A 19,446-nucleotide genomic window follows, 5' to 3' on the forward strand; every position below is an offset into this window, starting at 1 on the left:
GATAATGAAATATAAAACAGGCCCGTCGCCCTTTTGCCTGCCTGACAAACATCTTATGGGTCCTTTATGCCAGAAACTGAGGAGTCATGAAAAGTTAAAACAGCTGAACACCAGAATGTGCAGGAAATGAAATAATGACATTGGGGGAGGAAAGGAGGGGGTGATAAGTCATACTTCGTTAACTTAACTGTTTAACTGTTTGAGGGAACGGCTACCAGAGAAGTTCAACTTGTTGGATTATTGTTTCAAATTGTGCGGAATCTTTAAGACAGCAACTTCAGATGAAGGCACCCATGACAGCTATTCAGTAAAGGTTTATTTTTTGCAGATACATCATAGAATAGACACTGTGTATGATATGATCATGAAAACAACAACAGAATTTTGATATATATGTTTAGTTGATGCCTGTTTCTTTCCAGGGACAATCCACAATGTAATAATAATTGTGTACAATTATTGTACACAATTATTATTATATAATTGGACACATATTGTGTCCACAATGTAATAATAATTTTAAAAAAAAACCTGTGGGCTGGATTGACACGTGAAGTTCAGATTGTGAGCTATATAGCCTCTGGTGGAAGCGTGTGTTTGAATGGTAATGTACACCACTGCTAAACACAGAACTTTTAAGTTTAAGTTTAACTTAACCATAGGACCCTTTCAAGAGAGTTCCATTCTCAGCATCATAGTTGGCCCCACAAGACTTCCTTTTTAACATTCCATATGTTATCTTAATGCAGAGGAAGTAGATTGGGGCCCAAATAGAACGTTCAAGCATTGTTTTTGTTTACCTTGTTGAAAGGGTCCATACAAGGCAGTAAGTAAAGACGAACACTCAATACCCCCTCAATGTGGTATTATTGGATTCAATTGAAAGGGTGTCTTATCTTGGATTAGGTCAAATATATGATCACCTATGTGAGTGTGTGTGTGTGTGTGTGTGTGTGTGTGTGTGTTTACAATGACATTTCTATATCTAGCCTAACCCTAACCCTAGGAAATGAAATGAAAGGACAGTATTCTAAACAATCAGACGGACCCATCTTGTTTGTGTATAAGTAGCTTAAACTAGATTTTTACTACTAGGTCATTTGAAAGGACATCGGAAGGCACACAATATATTTTTTTCAAAATTCAAGAAAAATCATGCAATGACACCTCCCAAATTTCCCTCGAGATAAATTAGGTACAACATATAGATTTACACATCAAGTCGATGGATATTTCTGATCAAATGATGATCAAAGAGAAGATGCTGTGTGTTTCGCAAGAACTGGCCCTCGTTTTGGAAGAATGCCTGAAGGACATATCTTGATTTCAGGTCAGTTGGAGCGCTCTGGTGGTTGAAAAGACTTAGGGGTTTTTCAACAGGGCTTACATCTTACTACTTTTATATATGTTCCAGCGCCATCTTGTGGCCGATCCCCGAAGACTCAGTTGGGACTATATCTTTATTCCTGAATGTGATTGGTTTATCAACATGGTCCACTGTCGCCTAATATACCAAAAGTTTATCACTGCAAATTCATCAGACCGTAGTAGCATACACAAATGAGGCTTACAGTTGTTTGTCTATTGTTGTGCAAATAGTTTTGTAGGCTGATAGTTTTGGCCTATTTTTTAAATTAATAACGCGCATGATTGTTTTGCCGAGTTATCTGAACGTATGGTTCATAGATAATGTAAATTATGAACAATTATCATGACTATTTATGCATAGATAAAAAGTGTAGTAGGCCTAGGCCTTATAGGCCCTAGCATTGTACCAAATCGGTACAAAATATATAGGAAAAATAGCCTAAAACATTTGGCTTTGGATTTCCTCTTTCCTGCGTGTGCCCAATATTATGTGGCCTAATTAGGCTATCTTAAAATGTGGTTTTCTGCAAAAAGAGGAAAACTACAATGCCCATGATGCAACTGCTTGTCAAGGGCCTACTCTGAGGAAGTATCGCGATTTTGCAGTATTGCTCTCTAGTAGCAGTAGCTTACTGGAAGCTGTCAGTGAAGTCAGTGAAGGGAGTCCAAATTGGAGAAATCGGAGAGTATTCACAACATTCATTTTATTTATTTTGTTTTCTAGACGTTACAGAGGGGCACACATAAGGATTAGGAAATATATAATTTCTACGTTAAACCAGTCATCATTTTCTAGCTGTTTAAATCAGCTGTATGTTATTCCCCTAGCCAGATCTAATTAAACCAGCAATGGCGTTGAAAAGAATCCAGAAGGTGAGTGTTCGCCTGTTTGTTGCTCTATGTGGCAATACATCAGTTAAACCGTGTCGTAGGCTACCAGCAGTCTTCTCTTTGGTAATTATCTGGGTTGTGATTCTGTTCGCGAATTTGGACCTTAGTAGCCTATCTGTGTTTGTGCTACACATTAAAATACTTTTCCTCTTCTCTATCTATCCGACCTAAAAGGCACTGGCTGGATACTTAGACAAAGACGGATGGTCAATGGTGGGAGATTGCATTTGACGCATTGAAGCATTCTCCTGGCCATGGCAATGCTTCAGACAACAAGGGGGGGATTGGAGAACAGCATGTCGTATTTTAATTTCGGGTTTTTTGTAGCAGTTTGGTTTGGCTTGTTTTGTTTTGCCTTGCATTTGACCGCACACGCAGGCTTGCGGCCGATACATTGTAGCTAAAAGACAGTTCACACGATGACACAGAAAGTGGAGATGATATGTCCAAGTTTATGTTCACATCAGATTAACATTTGGCGTTTCTTTTGAGGGTTGGGTGGTTGGAAACGTGTAAAAATGTCAAATTATGTGTGTATTCATTTTTCTCATCTTGAATGAGTGAGTGGTAGGTTTGATGCGCAGGCGTGATGGATGGCAGCTGCCTGCAACTTGCCAAATACTGAACCCCAATGTCAATGTTTCCATATATGGATGGGCAAATAGGGCAGTGGGACAGCCGAGGGTATTTTTAACAGATTTAACACGGCGTCCGAGTGCCCGTGTGTTTTAATCGCAAATTTTAACGAAATCCATGCGACATTATGTGCATAACCCTTTTATGCTTTCGGCCGGTCTGTTCCCGCTGGCGTGGGTGAACGGGCCACGCGCGGTAGCCTATGAAGTTCTAAATCAGCTTTCCTCATTAGGAGCTACTAGGCTACATTGCCTTTACTGAGACTGGATATTAAAGTATTACATCTAAAGAATTATTCATGTGAATGAATATGCGATTTCTCCCAACAAATAGGCTAGAGGCCAAAACATGAGCTAGTAGGACCAGTAAGTTTCCAAATAGAGTTGCACTGATAGTGTCAAATGACATTGCATAATGCACATTCTGAATAGGGGTTAGATTACTTACTGAGAAAAGGTTGCTTACTATTGAAATACTTAACTCATTTATGATGTTTCCTTCATGATGCTTCAATAAACATAGACACAGGGGCTTGTTCTATTTTGTTTTGGCTTTAAACCATGTGCTACTGAAATGGCAAAAAAGCCATTTTACAGCATGACCTAAGGTATTTTTAAAGAATGACTATTCCTGTCAATGTTGTGTTACATCACATTACATTATTGAAAACTAGTTCAAAAGCAACATAAACTGCAATTAAAAACAACACCAGAGCTTTTAGTATGATTTCCATGCAGGTCTTTGTATATAAACACTGACACAAACCTAGCCTACTTAAAATAAATATGACCTTATAATTTGGGATCTTTTTTTTCCAACACACACAGCAGTAGGTAATTTAGTATCACACATACGTTCATTGGTTATTATTTAGACTCATCAGTGAAGTTGATAAGGTCTTGTTGTAATAGTAATAGAAATCATATAGGAACATGAACTTGCACTAATTTATGAAAGATAGTTTTTGCTATATTGTTATGTGTTGCTATCAATGCCCCCGCAAGAGTAATATATAAAGGACTATGGTCAAATGTAGCCCTTTTTATCAAAAGAATGGAGCATATCAAAATAATATTAAAGTACACTGTTATAGTGTAGACTGTTATAACAGCTGAAACAAAGTTAGTCTGAAGTACTGCTCAGGGCCATGACTATGTCTTGCATTTTTCCACACAGTGGTGTAGTAAATTGTCTTGGAAGTGTACTCCTTATGAAGTGGTGACCTGCTTTGAAGGGCAGACATCTTAAATGTCAAAGTTAACTGAACTGAACTGGCCGGAGGAGGTTTACTGAAGAAAATGCTGTGTTAAACTTATGGGCCCCTTTTAAATTTTGTTATGGGTCCCCTTTGTCTGTCATGTCATCTAGAACACTGTTGACAAATACTTTTCCTGTTATGAATGTAGTAGTGTATTTATCTACAACAACCGCAAAATGTGGTAACAAAGGTTGTGCAAATCTAAGCCCAAGAAAAATATAGTTGTTGTGACTCATTTGTTTGGTGTATCTGATTGGTCGTAGAAAAAACAAGTACCGGTACATAATTGCAGTAATACTAAAAGGCACAGTAACAGACCGTGTAATTAATCTAAGGAGTATTTTCCATTTGTAATTTTTCTGTATTAAGATAAGAAGAACCAGGTCATTTTGTCCTTAAAGAAAGACCAATAATCTCCCAAAGCTTAAACCCTGATGTAAGAATCCATCTGGGAAAATCTCTTTCTGTAGCTTGTTGGAGAAGACTACAGACATTGTAAATATTCACCTGACTTGGTGAGGCAGTTTCCCTCTAAAATGGCAATTATGGAGTGGGGGTCCAGGGCCAAACCTCTGGACTTTGAGTGAGTAAAAGTGTTTGGTAAACAGCTGTCAGCTTGCACAGCTAACTTTAGAGACGTTGCCTGTTTCTGGAGCTGTGAGTCAGAGTTAATCTAATGCGCTGTTTTCAGGCTGATATGCAATACCAACAGTTGTGGGCAGGTCAAGGACCCAAGGCCTGACACTTGTAGTCAGTTTGCCATGTTTGCACAGAAGATTTCACAACTACTTCAAGTGCTGGGACTATGGTGTCTCTCGGCTACAAATAGCGGGAGTCCAATATTGTCCTCCTCCAGCATGCCAAGACCCAACCTCTGAGACCTAAATGTTACAGAATTTGACAGACTACAGTCACACATGGTTTATTTAGGTTTAGGTTTTAGGTTTTTATTTTGTGTCCACAGCCCAAACATATAATCTGTGGTTTGCAGATCAATACAGTAGGCTATGGTCAGTATGGTAATTTACCAATACACTTAACCCTTAAGCCGGTACCAGAATGTTGGAAATTGAACGTTCTAAAGAATGTCTAGGTTCATTCAGAGCTCTGGGTTCATTCAGAGCCATATAAAGGTACCTTTATATGGCTCTGGGTTCATTGAATTCAACATGGAATTTTAGAACCTTACAATGTTGTGGGACATGTTAGAATGTTCAAAATGTCCCTGCTGAAGGGTTAAAAGGGAAATTAGAAAAATATCATTTGCACTTTATGCTCCTTCATGGGTAGAGCGCCCCCTGTGAAATTGTAGATAGACTATGTCATGTACAGCTATAAAGGGCAAACTGAGTTTAAATAATATAATTGGAATGTAGTGTATCTGGCTGAACAATTTTGAAAGGTGTCAACCAGTCACGTAGAGATGATAAGGGCGACTAGTGCCTCAGCTGCTAAACCATTTACAGGCCATACATTTAAGAACCCCAGAGCTAATCAAATGCACACTTCCACTGAACTGTAAGTGGCATCGGATGGAAGGGTTATGGGGGGCACTGCATAAACCTGCACTCTCATGCACAGGGCTAACATGGCATCTGTCTCAATGATGCATCTCTTTGCTCTCCCCTACAGGAGCTGACAGACCTGCAAAGGGATCCTCCCGCCCAGTGCTCAGCAGGACCAGTTGGCGAAGACCGTAAGTGCGTGTGTGTGTGTATGTGTGTGTGGCTCTTGCCGTTCCATCCAGACGGGCCCTAGGTGGAGTTTCCCGCCCTGACGACAGTAAGTCAACCCCAGGATTACGGTTGCCCCCATACGGTTATATCATGTGGGAAAGTATAGCAGTTTAAATTAGAGGTCTGTCAGACCTGTTTTAGTCATGCTCCAGAAGCTCCAGGCAGATGTTATAACTGTATATCTGATGGTAATCAGCCAAGTTCTTGACCCCCAAAGAATGTGTTAATGGTTCTGATTCAACACAGATTTTTCTCTGAGTTTACTGTGAGAGCATGGTACAATGAGACATTAATAATGCAATGCTTAACATCTGCTTTGATTCAGGCTTCATCACTGTTTAGATTTGCTATTTAGAAAAAAGTAAAGCTATCCGCACACTGCCTTGTATGCTCCCAGTTTAATGGCAGGTTACAATGTTTCGACCACTCAGGTCTTCGTCAGGTATAAAAAATATTTTATTGGCATTGGCTGCGTGCTAGCTGTGTCTTGACTGCTGTGTTGCATCTTTTGTGTATGTTTTTCAGTTTTTCACTGGCAGGCGACGATAATGGGGCCGGTAGGTAGATCATTTTGCACTCGTCTGATCCACTTCATCTGTTCAATGATGCCGTAGTCAAAAAGCGTTTGATCGTCTCTCTCACAGCATTACCATTCTGTGTCTTTGTCTTAGAATGACAGCCCATACCAGGGTGGAGTCTTCTTCCTCACAATTCACTTCCCCACAGACTACCCCTTTAAGCCTCCTAAGGTGACAGAGCCATGTGATTTAAAAATATGAAACATAATTCGTTCTATCTTTGAAAGCGTAAAATGTTTGACTGAAAAGTATTTGAATGTGTATATGGTTACTGAATGCATACCTTTCATTTCCAAATCCAATTTAAGGTTGCTTTCACAACAAAAATCTACCACCCAAACATAAACAGCAATGGGAGCATTTGTCTGGATATTTTAAGATCACAGTGGTCACCAGCGCTCACTGTATCCAAAGGTATGTGCACATGTATGTAAAGGTATGTCATTTATTGTTTTGTGAACACTGAGAGTTTAGCTCAAAGTCCACTATTCTAATCCAATACATTTTTTTGTCAAATACTGGGAATTGCTCCTCACAGTTCTCAAGCTGCTCATTCTGTGTATGCACTTGTAACGTTAGCCAGCTGGTATGTAGCTGTGCAGTATGTATGTAGTTTAAACTTCCCTCATGACGCCTTAAGAGACGTAATAGCAGGAGATGCTAGGGCCTATTGGTTTTAGCTCACTTGCTAGTGCTTTCGACTTCCAGTCTGAGGTGCTTCAAGTTGCGGGTTCAAATCCAGGCTAGTGCAGGGCTGAGCCACGAAATCAACACAACGCAGGTTTAACACTCAAAACATGTCTGGAAATGGGAAACAAACAGTGTCCCGCTCCAAACCATAAAAAATTCCAGCCAATCAACACATTGCTTTGGGAGCATGGAAGGGAGGGTGTGTAATTTAATTTGTTGTTGAGGTGAACAGAGTGACATACTTTGCCTTTAATGATGCTGGTAGGACTGTTTGGAATAGATTATGAAGCACTGAGGGAACTGGTGCATCTGAACAGAAACCACCTTTGTGCATGACACAAGTGACTCTGCATCTTCTTCTGGATGGACTTTAAATAGACCTCTGTGTTGGGGTGTGGCAAATTAGTAAGGAGCTTTTACAGTACCAGGTGGTAATAGCTTAAAATAGCAAACCATATTACATGAACGTGACAGATGCTTTTATATCTGGACAGAGGTCCCAAATTTGAACATGATTTTACACACAATTATATGTTTGTGAACACAATTATATATGTTGGATTTGAAATTCCTGGATGACATTGTGAAGAATGGGAGAAGCTAAAGCTTTAGCGTAAACAAGCGCAGGGTGGTATTATTTTTAGACAGGCAAAGGGCAGGCACACACTCACACTCAACATGTGTGCCATTGTGTGCCATTCAGAGGCTGCTAGGGAAAGGTGGTTAACCGCTACTGTTGTCATAGCAATGCCTATGATAAAAGCGGGAGAATGGTGTATGTGGGTGTCGCTCAAGTGCTCAGACCAACCAAGACACGTGAAAATGCTGATTCTCTCTGTTGTCTTTGAATTCCGCAGCTGCCTTAAATAAATTATGAACTTCGCATGCATAGGTATGATGCTTAGATGATGCATAGATAATGCACCAATGCATACATAAGGTAAACATGTAATGTTTCAGTCCTTACAAGTCATTTTTGTTCCACACCTAGCCTAAGCAATCTTGCATAGTAATTAATCAGTCAGCCCTACAGCTTTACTGAGTTTTACTTCATAACTTGCTCTGCTGAGAGAGTGATTGGCTGCAGCCTGCCTTCTCTCCAAAGTCTGTACACCTCCAGGACCCTGAGGCAGGCAGGAAAGATTGCTGCAGACCCCTCCCACCCCGGACACAGTCTTTTTGTGACACTCCCCTCTGGCAGGAGACTGTGGTCCATTATGACCAGGACCTCATGCCGCAAAAACAGTTTCTTCCCCTCTGCAATTAGTCTCCTCAACAAAACATAGCCCCCCTTTCTGCATAGTGTTTTTGTCCCTGCACCTGCACTTTGTCATATTTCTGTATATATATATATATATATATATATATATATATATATATATATATATATATATATATATATATATATATATATATATATAGGCCTATATTATATTATATTATATTATATATATGACATAATATTGTTAAAAACTTCACCAAGTAAAATTCCTAGTCTTAAAAACTTGGCAAAAAAAATATTCTAAATCTGATTCTGAACTTGTCTTGGGATATGGAACTGTATGCACCCCAGCACTAACCTTGCTGAATAAAATAGAAACAAGTTACAATAGCAGTGTTGAACTGTATGCGCTCAGGGCCAGGTGGCGAGGTATGTACAAACAGGCCTTTTTGCGGTAGGGGGCGTAGAAAGGTGCTGTTTACTTGATGAAGTCCAGGTTTGATAAATATGACATTAACATAAGTGTCATAGCGTGCGGTTTCTGCGGGTTGGCCATGGCACCGATAACGCTACGTTCTCAAATGACTGGCCCTCAGTATCTACTACTTGAGCTAGAATATTGTCTTACCAATATATCCTACACAGGCTAAATACAGCCACAGCCACAACACTTCCTTTTCAATGACAAACCAGAGATAAGAAATATCTGGTGTGTGTAGTTTTGGACAGTATGGAATTCCAACTTTTTTTCTCTTTTGTTTCCAGTTCTGTTGTCCATCTGCTCTCTGCTGTGTGACCCCAATCCTGATGACCCTCTGGTACCGGAGATCGCACATACTTACAAAGCAGACAGGGAAAAGTGAGTAGAGCTTTTTATACACCACCTGCATAGCCTTAACATTCTGTTGCTTTTATGTGTATTTGGGAGGGGATACAATTCTAAGTAATAAAACATCAGCAAGTTAAATCTAAAAAATATACAGCCATTATTAGTGTTAATTTCGTCAGACGAGACTAGAGAAAATTTTTTCGTCAACAACCTTTTTTTCCATGACTAAGACGAGAAGATGACAAGACTGCATTAATGTCCTGAAACACTGACTAAGACTATCTTAAGATGCATTATTGTTGAAAAAAAAAGATATAGGCTAAAATGTTTTGCATGAAATAAAAACTAAGATAAAATCTCTCTTCATTTTCGCCTAAAAATGAGAAGCCAGAATAGCTGTTACGCTTTCAAAATATTCGAATGAGTTCATGGTTCATGCGCAGCAGCTTTCCTGTAGGCTAGTCCACGTGCTGTTGCTGCAACTAGACATTCTCTGCTGCAACCCTGTAAATAAACTACATGGAACAAGAACACCAGAGATTTCTGTCAGAGTTAGCAAGCTAACTACCTAGGTATTAGGCCACAATGCTACATACCCAGAAGTTGAAGCTTCTCTCATACATATACAAATTAACATCCCCCAGAATGTCCATACGAACATTTTCAGCAAGTAATGTCAACTATTTAACTAGTTACACTGATGATGCAAAGTTTGCTAGCAAGTAAGCTAATATGGAAAGTTAAGCTAGCAAGTTAGCTAAGATAGAGAGTTTGTGTTGCGTTTGGGCACATATTGCCATCTAGCGTGGCGGAGTAAACATTCATACTTGAGTCTAAGACAGTGTTTCTCAAACTTTTTCAGATGAAGGACCACTTAACTAATCAATAAAAAAGAAACGCACGGACTACCTAGCTAAAAAACAATTAAAAATAGACCTAGCAGTATATTAGCCTACACAATACTCACTGAACCACCTTGCTTATTGTCTTTGCACTTTGCTTAATTGTGTCAGAGGATTCATATTATTTAAACTGGCATATCTGACACAGACAGTGTTGTAGAACTGTTTGAATTTACATGAAAGTTGGTTCAATATTGCAAACAACTCATCTATATTATATTTTACCACGCCTGCTCGTGGACCACTTGGGATAGCTTATGGACCACTTTTTGTGAAACACTGGTCTACTAAGATCATGACAGTGGTCCAATCAAATCTTTTACTGTCTGTGGTCAAATCCCAGCCGAGCTATAACTGTAGCTCGACTTACCTGTGCATGTAAACATACTGACTGACTGAAATAATTTGTTATAAAAAAAGACTGAAATGTTTTGACTAAAACTGACTAAGATAGCTTTTAGTTTTCTTTTGACTAAAACTAGACTAAAATTACGAGACTTTTAGTTGACTAAAACTTGACTAACAAAAATGATATTTGAATGACTAAATATGACAAAGACTAAAAAGGACATTTCGTCACAAGACTAAGACTAAATTAAAAATAGGTGACAAAATTAACACTAGCCATTATGTGTACCTTAGTGTGTACCAATCATATGTATATGATTGATCTTACTCGGCTGAATCTGTGAGCTGTTGTCCTCAAGATGCTCCCTCTGGTGGTAATCTAAGATGATGCATAAATAAATCCTAGAACAGAAAAACAATGTTTTTTTTCCCTCAGATTTGTATTAACCTGACCCAAAGGGTCAGCTCTTTGAATCCGACTGTGATTTCATAGTATATCAAAAAACATTTGAATGAATTTGTAGGCTATACAGCTCGATACTTGTTTTAAAGGAAACTCAACCTGTGCCTTGGCTCTGTTTTAGGTCTAAATTGGCCCTGTATTGAGTTACACTGCTGAAAGACTGGCAACAGAGTAAGGGCTATATAATGGAAGCAAACAGGGCATGTAGAAACATCAGTGTGAATCACTTGCTTTTGTCACTAACATAGTGTTCACAAAATTCTGAGCTATCTGCCAATATGAAGTAATAGAGGTGCACCTGTGTCTGTTTACCTCTATAAGAGTAAAGAAACTGCATAAATAAAATGTCTGCTATCAGCATCTCACCTTCATCCTCTTCTGTGTGCTCCCCATAACAATGTAACATGTAGTAATATAGTTACAAATATTATTGGTATTCTGAATGCAGAAGCATTCTAATGCGCACAAACGTTTAAAGTAAACAAATGGCCATTGATTACCTGGGGGAGAATCTGTGATCTCTCATCAGAATTGCAAAATTGATTCTTACAGAAACATATTATAACAATGGAAGACCATAAAAAACATATTTTTGTGGTGGGAACTGGGCTGAGCTGTATTTTTTTTTAGCTGTATTTTTTTAAAAAGATAAAAACCACACCCCGAACACAAATAATATACAGTGGGGAGAATAAGTATTTGAACCCATGCTAAAGTTGACTAAAAAGAGGAATATAAAATCATCTGTTAGAAATTGATCTTAATGCCTTAATAGAAAATGAGTAAAAATCCAACATTTAAGGACACCAATTTTCTTAGTGAATGAAGAATGTATCGTAAATAAATAAATGTTCTTCCTTAAAATACAGGGGTAATAAGTATTTGACCCCTATGTTAAATTCCCATAGAGGCAAGCAGCAATGTGGGGCTATTTTAATTCCAAAGGCCAAGGGAACTTTATCAGGATGCATAGTATCCTGGATCCATGAAATAAGTGGCCTTTAAAAATTAAAAATCTGCCTTCCTCTATGGGAATTTAACATAGGGGTCAAATACTTATTACCCCTGTATTTTAAGGAAGAACATTTATTTATTTACAACACATTCTTCATTCACTAAGAAAATTGGTGTCCTTAAATGTTGGATTTTTACTCATTTTTTATGATTTTATATTCCTCTTTTCAGTCAACTTTAGCATGGGTTCAAATACTTATTCTCCCCACTGTACATAGGCCGAGAAGATATTTTTCTTGATTCTTTATAGAACTGTGTACAGTTCTATGATTGACTACCAAAAACATTTTCATGATCAAAACCTGCCTGGTCTTGTTCATTTGAAAAAAAAAAACTTTTCATGATCAAAAAACCTGCCTGGTCCCCCCCCCCCCCCCCCCCTTCTGGCTCATTAAATGATAAAATCATATTGTCACTTTAGCTTATACATTGTTGGTCATTCATTCAAAAATAGCCTACAGCTTAAAAAATAATATTTACACTTAATATTAACTTAATATTTTGCAGTGTAGGCTAGAACCCTTCAGGTAAACATGAGGGTTTTTTTCTGATTACCAGTAGGCTATGTGTATTAAGCTAATTACACAAGGAGACACTGCTAGTAGCCCGGCCTAATTTCATAGTATTCACTTTGGATGGCTGCTAGGCTACATGCAGTGTAACAGACAGTGGATAGTAGGCTGTTCCATTTCCAGTTGTTGTCTTTAGGGCTACTGAAGACACTCTCACCACATTCAGCTTTCCATTGTTATTCCTGACAAAGCCCATGAGCTTAATGCACACAAAGGTGACAAGGCTACCTTGGGCTAATTTAAAGTAACTAAATAATGAATGTTTGTCAAATATTATTTCTTCATAGATTAGATATTCATAGATTTAGGGAGTCAATCTCTCTATCAAACCATTTAGGGGGCAAGAGCATTCTGTTGTTACCTGTCCACTTTTCTGCATTGTGCTGATAGCCTTCCTGCCTGCTTTGCCAAAGTCACCGTCTCGCTTAGTCCCGCCTATGGAGATCAGCCGAGCCAATAGCAGTTCAGAACCAACATCAGCTCTCAAACAGCTGAATGCAGCAGGGAGACGTGAGAGAGATGAATAGATGACACGTTAACTGCGGTCTGATTATTAAGAAAAAACAAATCTTATGATTTTGGGCGGGCAGGCACGTGCCCACCCTAATTGTATGACTTTAAAAGACACCTTTGACCTTAGAAATACATGCCAGACACTAATGTTGTTCCGTCATATTTTTCACAGGTACAACAGACTAGCAAGGGAATGGACTCAAAAGTATGCCATGTGAGAGCCTACAGAACACATCCGAAGAACCGCTAAAAAAGGAAGCAAGCAAAGGAACACAGAAAAAAAGATATGTTTTAACATTTTTAACATAAGGAGTCGGAACCAGACAGGGGGACAAAAAATTAAATGACACACCCTTTTGAAATGACAAAAAAGGGAGGAAAAAACCGCGCAAGCTCCAGGCGTGGACTGAGGGACACCTGTGTGAACTGGCTGCAATGAGCCTCTCTCCGGCCGCTCCAGAGGCCCCTTCTCTCAGCCTGGGCCTGAACCAGCTGAGCCAAGCCTGGTAACGCAGGCCACCACCACCACCGCCACCACAAACCCAGGAAAAATCACACTAGACTTTTACTACTATTAGTGCTACTACTGTTATTGTGATCCATACATTATGATTATTATGATTATTATTATTATTATTATTATTATTATTATTATTATTATTATTATTATCAGTGTTACTCCTCATAAAACTGTTTGATTATGCTTATGATCACCGTTTGTTGTTGTCGTCACCATGGCTGGTGTATGAATCATTTTTCTGAATGTTCCGTTGAAATTGGACAAGGGAGCTACTTGGTTGCTCGGCCCATTCTCCTCTTCAGAACGAGCACATAGGGGGGGTTTCTGCTCCGCAGTCGTGCTTTGTGTTAATGGATATTTTTGTTTATTCTGCTGTACTATTTGATTGGATTGGAGCTCCCTTAGTGAAATGAGGCTTGTCTGCAGTGGCCACTAGCGTCATTTCACTCTCGGCAGACATTTGTTTTAAAGCTTGAGAGAGGCTGGTATCATGGTTGACCTCACAACTTGAAGTACAGAACTTACTGTAATGGTGACATGTTTAATCTATCATGTTAATAACTTTAGAATGTTGTCAAATAAGATCTTCTGGTGCTTCAACAATACCTGCAATTTTTTTTACTGTAATATTACCACATCGGGATAGATGTTAAGGCTCCTGATGAACCTCCTTTATCATCCAGAATGTAACTCAATTGCCCTGCCTCTGTTCATACATAATGGCTTCTTCAAGGCCAAAGTCAGACACTAGGAAGGGATTGTGGGAGTTGGGATCCCTTCTCATGTGCAGCACATCACTTGGAACATGAACTAACAAATACTCTGATTAACTCGGCTATCTATGGTGTGGATGTGCATAGTGTTGTCCAACTGCGGGCGTCTCCCCTGAATTTGTAGGCAGAGGCTAAGATGGGTCCTGCACCAGTGTCCCCCCTCCAACCTCCTGTCCTCCTTGGCCCAGATCAGATCATGTTTTATTGTGCAACCTTATGACGTGAATGTTCATAGCTGACTGTGGATCTTTGGAAAGGGAAACCCTTTGGCCGCTCAGTTGTGAGATGGAAAGAATCTTTGGTTATGATTGCAAACAGTTCCGTTTGTGAGCAAGCCCTACACTTTTCCCAAAGGTATTAACCTCAGTATATACTTAAATCAACATTGGTGTATTTTTTGTTATTTTAATGAATGTGTTAGTTGTTTTTTTTTTTTTTTTTTTTTTATTATCTCCCATCGATGCACCTGTGAATTTACACTGGTGGTTTACCTGTGCGGTTCCGAAATATGGAGTTTCCATCGTGATTTTTTACACAAAACTGTAACCAATGCATGTGCATGTTACAGTAGAGTTGTAAGTATTAGTTTACAAAAAATAGGATCCATAGCAGACAATATTTTGTGTAAGTAACTCATTATACGTCTAAAAGTCAGACAGTAGTTTATCCAACTGAGTATTTACTGTACAAAAGAGAACTGGAATTGTAAAAATCCATATGGAAACTCTACTCTACTAGGTCTACTACTATGCCACAACCTCCTTTTTTTATTAAACATGGGGAAGGTGCATCATGGGACCTGTATAAAGGCAATAGATTTATGCCACACTATCTTTACAAAAGATCTTTTCCTTATTTTTCTTACATTTTACAGTCTTTCACAGCTACAGTCTTCTTTTGATCTTTCACTAAAATGATTAACCTTTTGTGCATTTCCATTGAGTTGACAGTGAGCTCTGTACAAAGCCGGCACAGGTGCTGGAGGACTTGCAGTGCATTTCATTAGAGTTCCATTTGGGTTTTACACCTGTTCCACCATTATTGCGTGGCTATTTGTGGGTCGGAGGATGAATCTTGCCATAGTAAAGGGAATTGATCATCCTGAAAGAAAAGAGAAGTGTGTGTGTGTGTATGGGTGTATGGGGTGGGGGCCTGACTGGCTTTGTACCTTCAGTGTGGAAGTGGCGGGGGCGACCTAATACCTCCTGAACTGAATAGGTTGCCCAGGAGATGTACTGCTGGATGAGTCTGTTCTTTTAACCCTGCTGTAATCCTCACAGCAAGGATCCGCACACTCTTATTCTGGGCCATTAAATGCAGTTTTGCCCAGAAAAAGGGCTCTATTTGGGCTGTTTTCAAATAACACTGAATATCATTTCAAGATCGGACTTGTATATCATTTCATAAGTTGGTGTTTAAGCACTGAATTGTTTTTTCTTTTTTTTTTTTTCTTTCTTTACTTGACATGCCTTGATAGTTTAAAACATGATATAGAACACAGTGTGGGGAGGGATCAGATGGAGCCTCACAAACCTAACAGGATATCCTGTAAATGTACCCACAGAATTGTTTGTTGAATGTAATCTCCTGAATGCAAACCGAACTCTCTCATTGTATGGATGAAGCTGCTTGCTTCACGCATTGGCTTAAATATTGCGGTGTCTGCATATCCTTGCTAGACGTAGCTGAACGAAGCTCACTGGTTGTGCTCTCTGTAGTTTGTGACGTTTTATTTATTTATGTATTTATTTTTGCTATTTATTTGCCGTCTTCCACCGATACGCTTGAAATGCAGTCAGAATAATGTTCACAATGGAGCTTTGATGATGGATGTCATGAGAGGACGGCGTAGATGAGCTGAGAGTTGGAACGAACCGGACGCACTCATCAGCAGGTCAGCTCTGACCACTTGGAACACTAGCATGCTTACTTCTACAGAAAACAAACAAACAAACAAACAAACAAACAAGCAAACAAAACAAAAAAACAGCCATCTGCAAAATATCAGGGATTTCTGTACCATTTGCCTCTCCTGACACCTTCAAGAAAATCTCAGCCTTAACTGTCATTTTATAGCTATGGCTACTGTAAAGTGTGTGTGCGTGTGTGTCTTCGTTTTTTTTTTCTTACTTCCTACAAATGGGAAATGAAAGTCAATTTTCCTGCTGTTTGTTTTTAATTTAGAGGAGATTAAAACAGAGAGTTATACTGTCCCCGTATCTATTTACTGTGTAGCACACAGCCGTGTGTGGCTCCTCATCCACTTGGTTCTATGATTTTGATTTGTGTAGAATATTATGTGCGGAAGACCTGTCACCACATCTAACACTCTCCCCCTTTGCATCCATTTACAGTATGTGCTACACCTGAAAAAAAACGAAAAAAAAAAAAAACTCTCAAGTTGTCAAAATACATGAATAAAGCTCCTTTTGTTTTACACTTGGTCCGAGATTCATTTCACTGGCCATACCCACACCAATGCATTAACAATTTAGTTTTATGCGTGCTTTATTTCTAACAAAATAGTTTCTAGGTTACAGCACAGTTTAATTTTAGTTTCATGAGGGTATTTGAGCCTTAGTGTGCTTGCTAAAGCAGACACACTATTGTTCTTCTTAAGTTTTCTTATTATTAGTGTGCTTGCTAAAGCAGGCACACTATTGTTCTTCTTAAAGGTGCCATGTGTAATGTCCGCCAAAAAATCAATTCATACTCCACATTCCATAAAAGATGGGGCAGTACACCTCCAGAAAGTGAGTTGGTCTACCCTAGAGTAACAACCGAGACACGTGTATTGCAGTTTGGCTGGCGGTTATGTTGCCCGCATACCGCCTCCCATGGCCGAAACTGGTATTATGACACCTGTCGGGCTGTGGCTAGTAATTTAGCATGTAGTAATTTAGGTTGATCTCTCTGCAGCACTATACCTTGTCATTTTTTTAATGACATCATCGCCCTTATTTCTTCTCATTCTTTTGATGCGTGTAGCTCATTTTTTGGATATTTTTACCTCAATTCTTACACATGGCACCTTTAAGGTTTCTTATTATTATTCCCGTCTCCCCATTTTTTTGGCCAGCTCTTGCTCCTAGACCTTTTGAGATATCGCCACAAGTGCAACTCTGGAAGGTCTGGCCAGAACCGATGTCCTTTGATCCCTAGGGGGCACTACAATTAGCCAATGTGTTTTGGATGTTGCGTTAATGCACGTAACCTGGACGCCTATCCCCGATTTTCAAATATGAGGTACTGCTGGAATTCTTGGATCAAGCCGATTTCAACACACCCTATGACGTCAATTTCCGCCATATTGGATTTTAGCGAAAGCGAAACTAAATGTTCACAGGTCACACATTTTGTCCAATCTTCACAAAAAGTTAGTGAATGAAGCCAATTGGATGTTGCGTTACTGCATGTAGCCTACTTTTTGACCTGCATGCCCGATTTTCAAAAATGACGTAGGCTACAGTTGGAATCCTTGGACCATATTCCACTGTCTGCTCCCATGGTCAACCACACCGTAGTAAGCACACTTTGTAGTTCCTAGTAAATTATTTATAAGTATATATACTCTTTTGATCCCGTGTAGTGAGAGAAATTTGGTCTCTGCATTAATCCCAATCCGTGAATTAGTGAAACACTCAGCACACAGTGAGGTGAAGCACACACTAATCCCAGCGCAGTGAGCTGCCTGCAACAACAGCAGCGCTCGGGGAGCGGTGAGGGGTTAGGTGCCTTGCTCAAAGGCACTTTAGCCATGCCTGGTCGGGGTTCGAATCGGCAACCCTCCGGTTACAAGTCTGAAGCGCTAACCAGTAGGCCACGACTGCTAGTTCATTTATGTAATCATGCCCCTGGGAAATTAATCCTCATAATAACAAACATTTTAGATTTGTTAATTGCTTTTAGATGTTAACTGGAGTAATTAACACAGTTTTTTTTTAAATAAAACTTTGATGACAGTAGTAGCTAGATCCAAATTCTGATGACCTGTCTTGAGTTTAAGCCTGTATTATCTGTAATACGTCTGATAAATATTGGTATGACAGTTGAATGAAGGATTTGAAGTGAAATTGGTGGTTGATTCCATTTTCATCGTCACCGACTGTCCACCAGATGGCATGCCTTCTCCAAGATCAGGTTCAGTTCTATTTTATTGTTTTTTTTTTGCACCACAACATTCTTCTAACTCTTTAGGCTACATTTCACATTTAGAAAAGGTCATAGATAGATTTTATTGTTTTGATTTTGAGCCTTACATCCTCTGATATTTGTCATTTGGATTTATTTGTCTGTTTAGTCACACACACACATCTGTAGCTCCATGATGACGGAGAAAGGATTGGCTGTATGCTCCCTTGGCTGTAGCCTTAGTTTCCATTAAAAAACCCAAAGAGAGAACTGTTACCAGCAGCTCAATAGAAAATTCTTTAATTATGTTTTAACTAGGCTAGGTAATGCCACAACTCTGGGAACCGAGTCTATCCTCCCAAGACACATTTTCAACTGTGTTGCCTACTGTCTGTGTTTTGTGTAGGCTACACTCAGAAGGAAATAAGAAAATGGCTGCATTTCGTTTTTATTAAGCCCAGTTTGACATCCACTCTTTTGTCAAAAAACATGGAAAGGATCAATCTCCCTCTCTTGAGGTGTAGGCTAGAGAGCTCTGGAGTTAGTGCAGAATGTTTTTTACTGAGCAAAACAAATGCAAGTAGCCTACAGAACAAAACAACCTGTGTGTGCAGATGTGCACATGAAGTCATGTAGCCTAGCCTACTTCAAAGTTGAAGGAGACCATTAATCACCTAAAACTGATGCTGTCACGGTTGAAATTTTTAAAAAATTTTTTGAGGTTCTAGTTCTGCGGCCAGATTTGAAGTCGACATCTATTATCTGCCAAATAGGTGACCATAGGCTAAATTAGGCCTTGGCCAATTAAGCCATTATCCAGAATTGTTCCATTCCCTGTTTTCATCACCGGAATTTAGGACCTAGGATGTAGAGATGGCATGTCAGCAATTTGGTTTGAGAGCAACACTGTTTAATTAGGGTAAATAATATTAAAATGCAAAGGTAGGCTGTAGGCTATAGCCTACACACTTACTGGCAGCGAGTCACGTGTTGCCTGATGTT

The 19,446-nt window shown here is 39.3% G+C and overlaps 1 protein-coding gene across 2 annotated transcripts; it reads left to right on the plus strand.

Moving 5' to 3' along the window:
• The first annotated feature begins 1,985 nt into the window (after nt 1-1,985).
• Nucleotides 1,986-16,750, plus strand: ube2d4 (ubiquitin-conjugating enzyme E2D 4 (putative)). Of its 2 annotated transcripts, XM_048243213.1 has the most exons (8): nt 2,002-2,054; nt 2,197-2,241; nt 5,786-5,849; nt 6,415-6,446; nt 6,561-6,638; nt 6,776-6,881; nt 9,145-9,238; nt 13,193-16,750. In XM_048243213.1, exons 2-8 carry the CDS (start codon nt 2,218-2,220, stop codon nt 13,236-13,238), a joined length of 444 nt encoding a protein of 147 aa, XP_048099170.1. In that variant the 5' UTR covers nt 2,002-2,054; nt 2,197-2,217; the 3' UTR covers nt 13,239-16,750. The 2 variants fall into 2 exon arrangements, with proteins under 2 accessions (XP_048099168.1, XP_048099170.1); XM_048243211.1 differs by having other exon boundaries at nt 1,986-2,241.
• Nucleotides 16,751-19,446: the final 2,696 nt, after the last annotated feature.

This window comes from Alosa alosa, chromosome 5 (assembly GCF_017589495.1).
Source record: "Alosa alosa isolate M-15738 ecotype Scorff River chromosome 5, AALO_Geno_1.1, whole genome shotgun sequence".
NCBI classification, from domain to species: Eukaryota; Metazoa; Chordata; class Actinopteri; order Clupeiformes; family Clupeidae; genus Alosa; species Alosa alosa.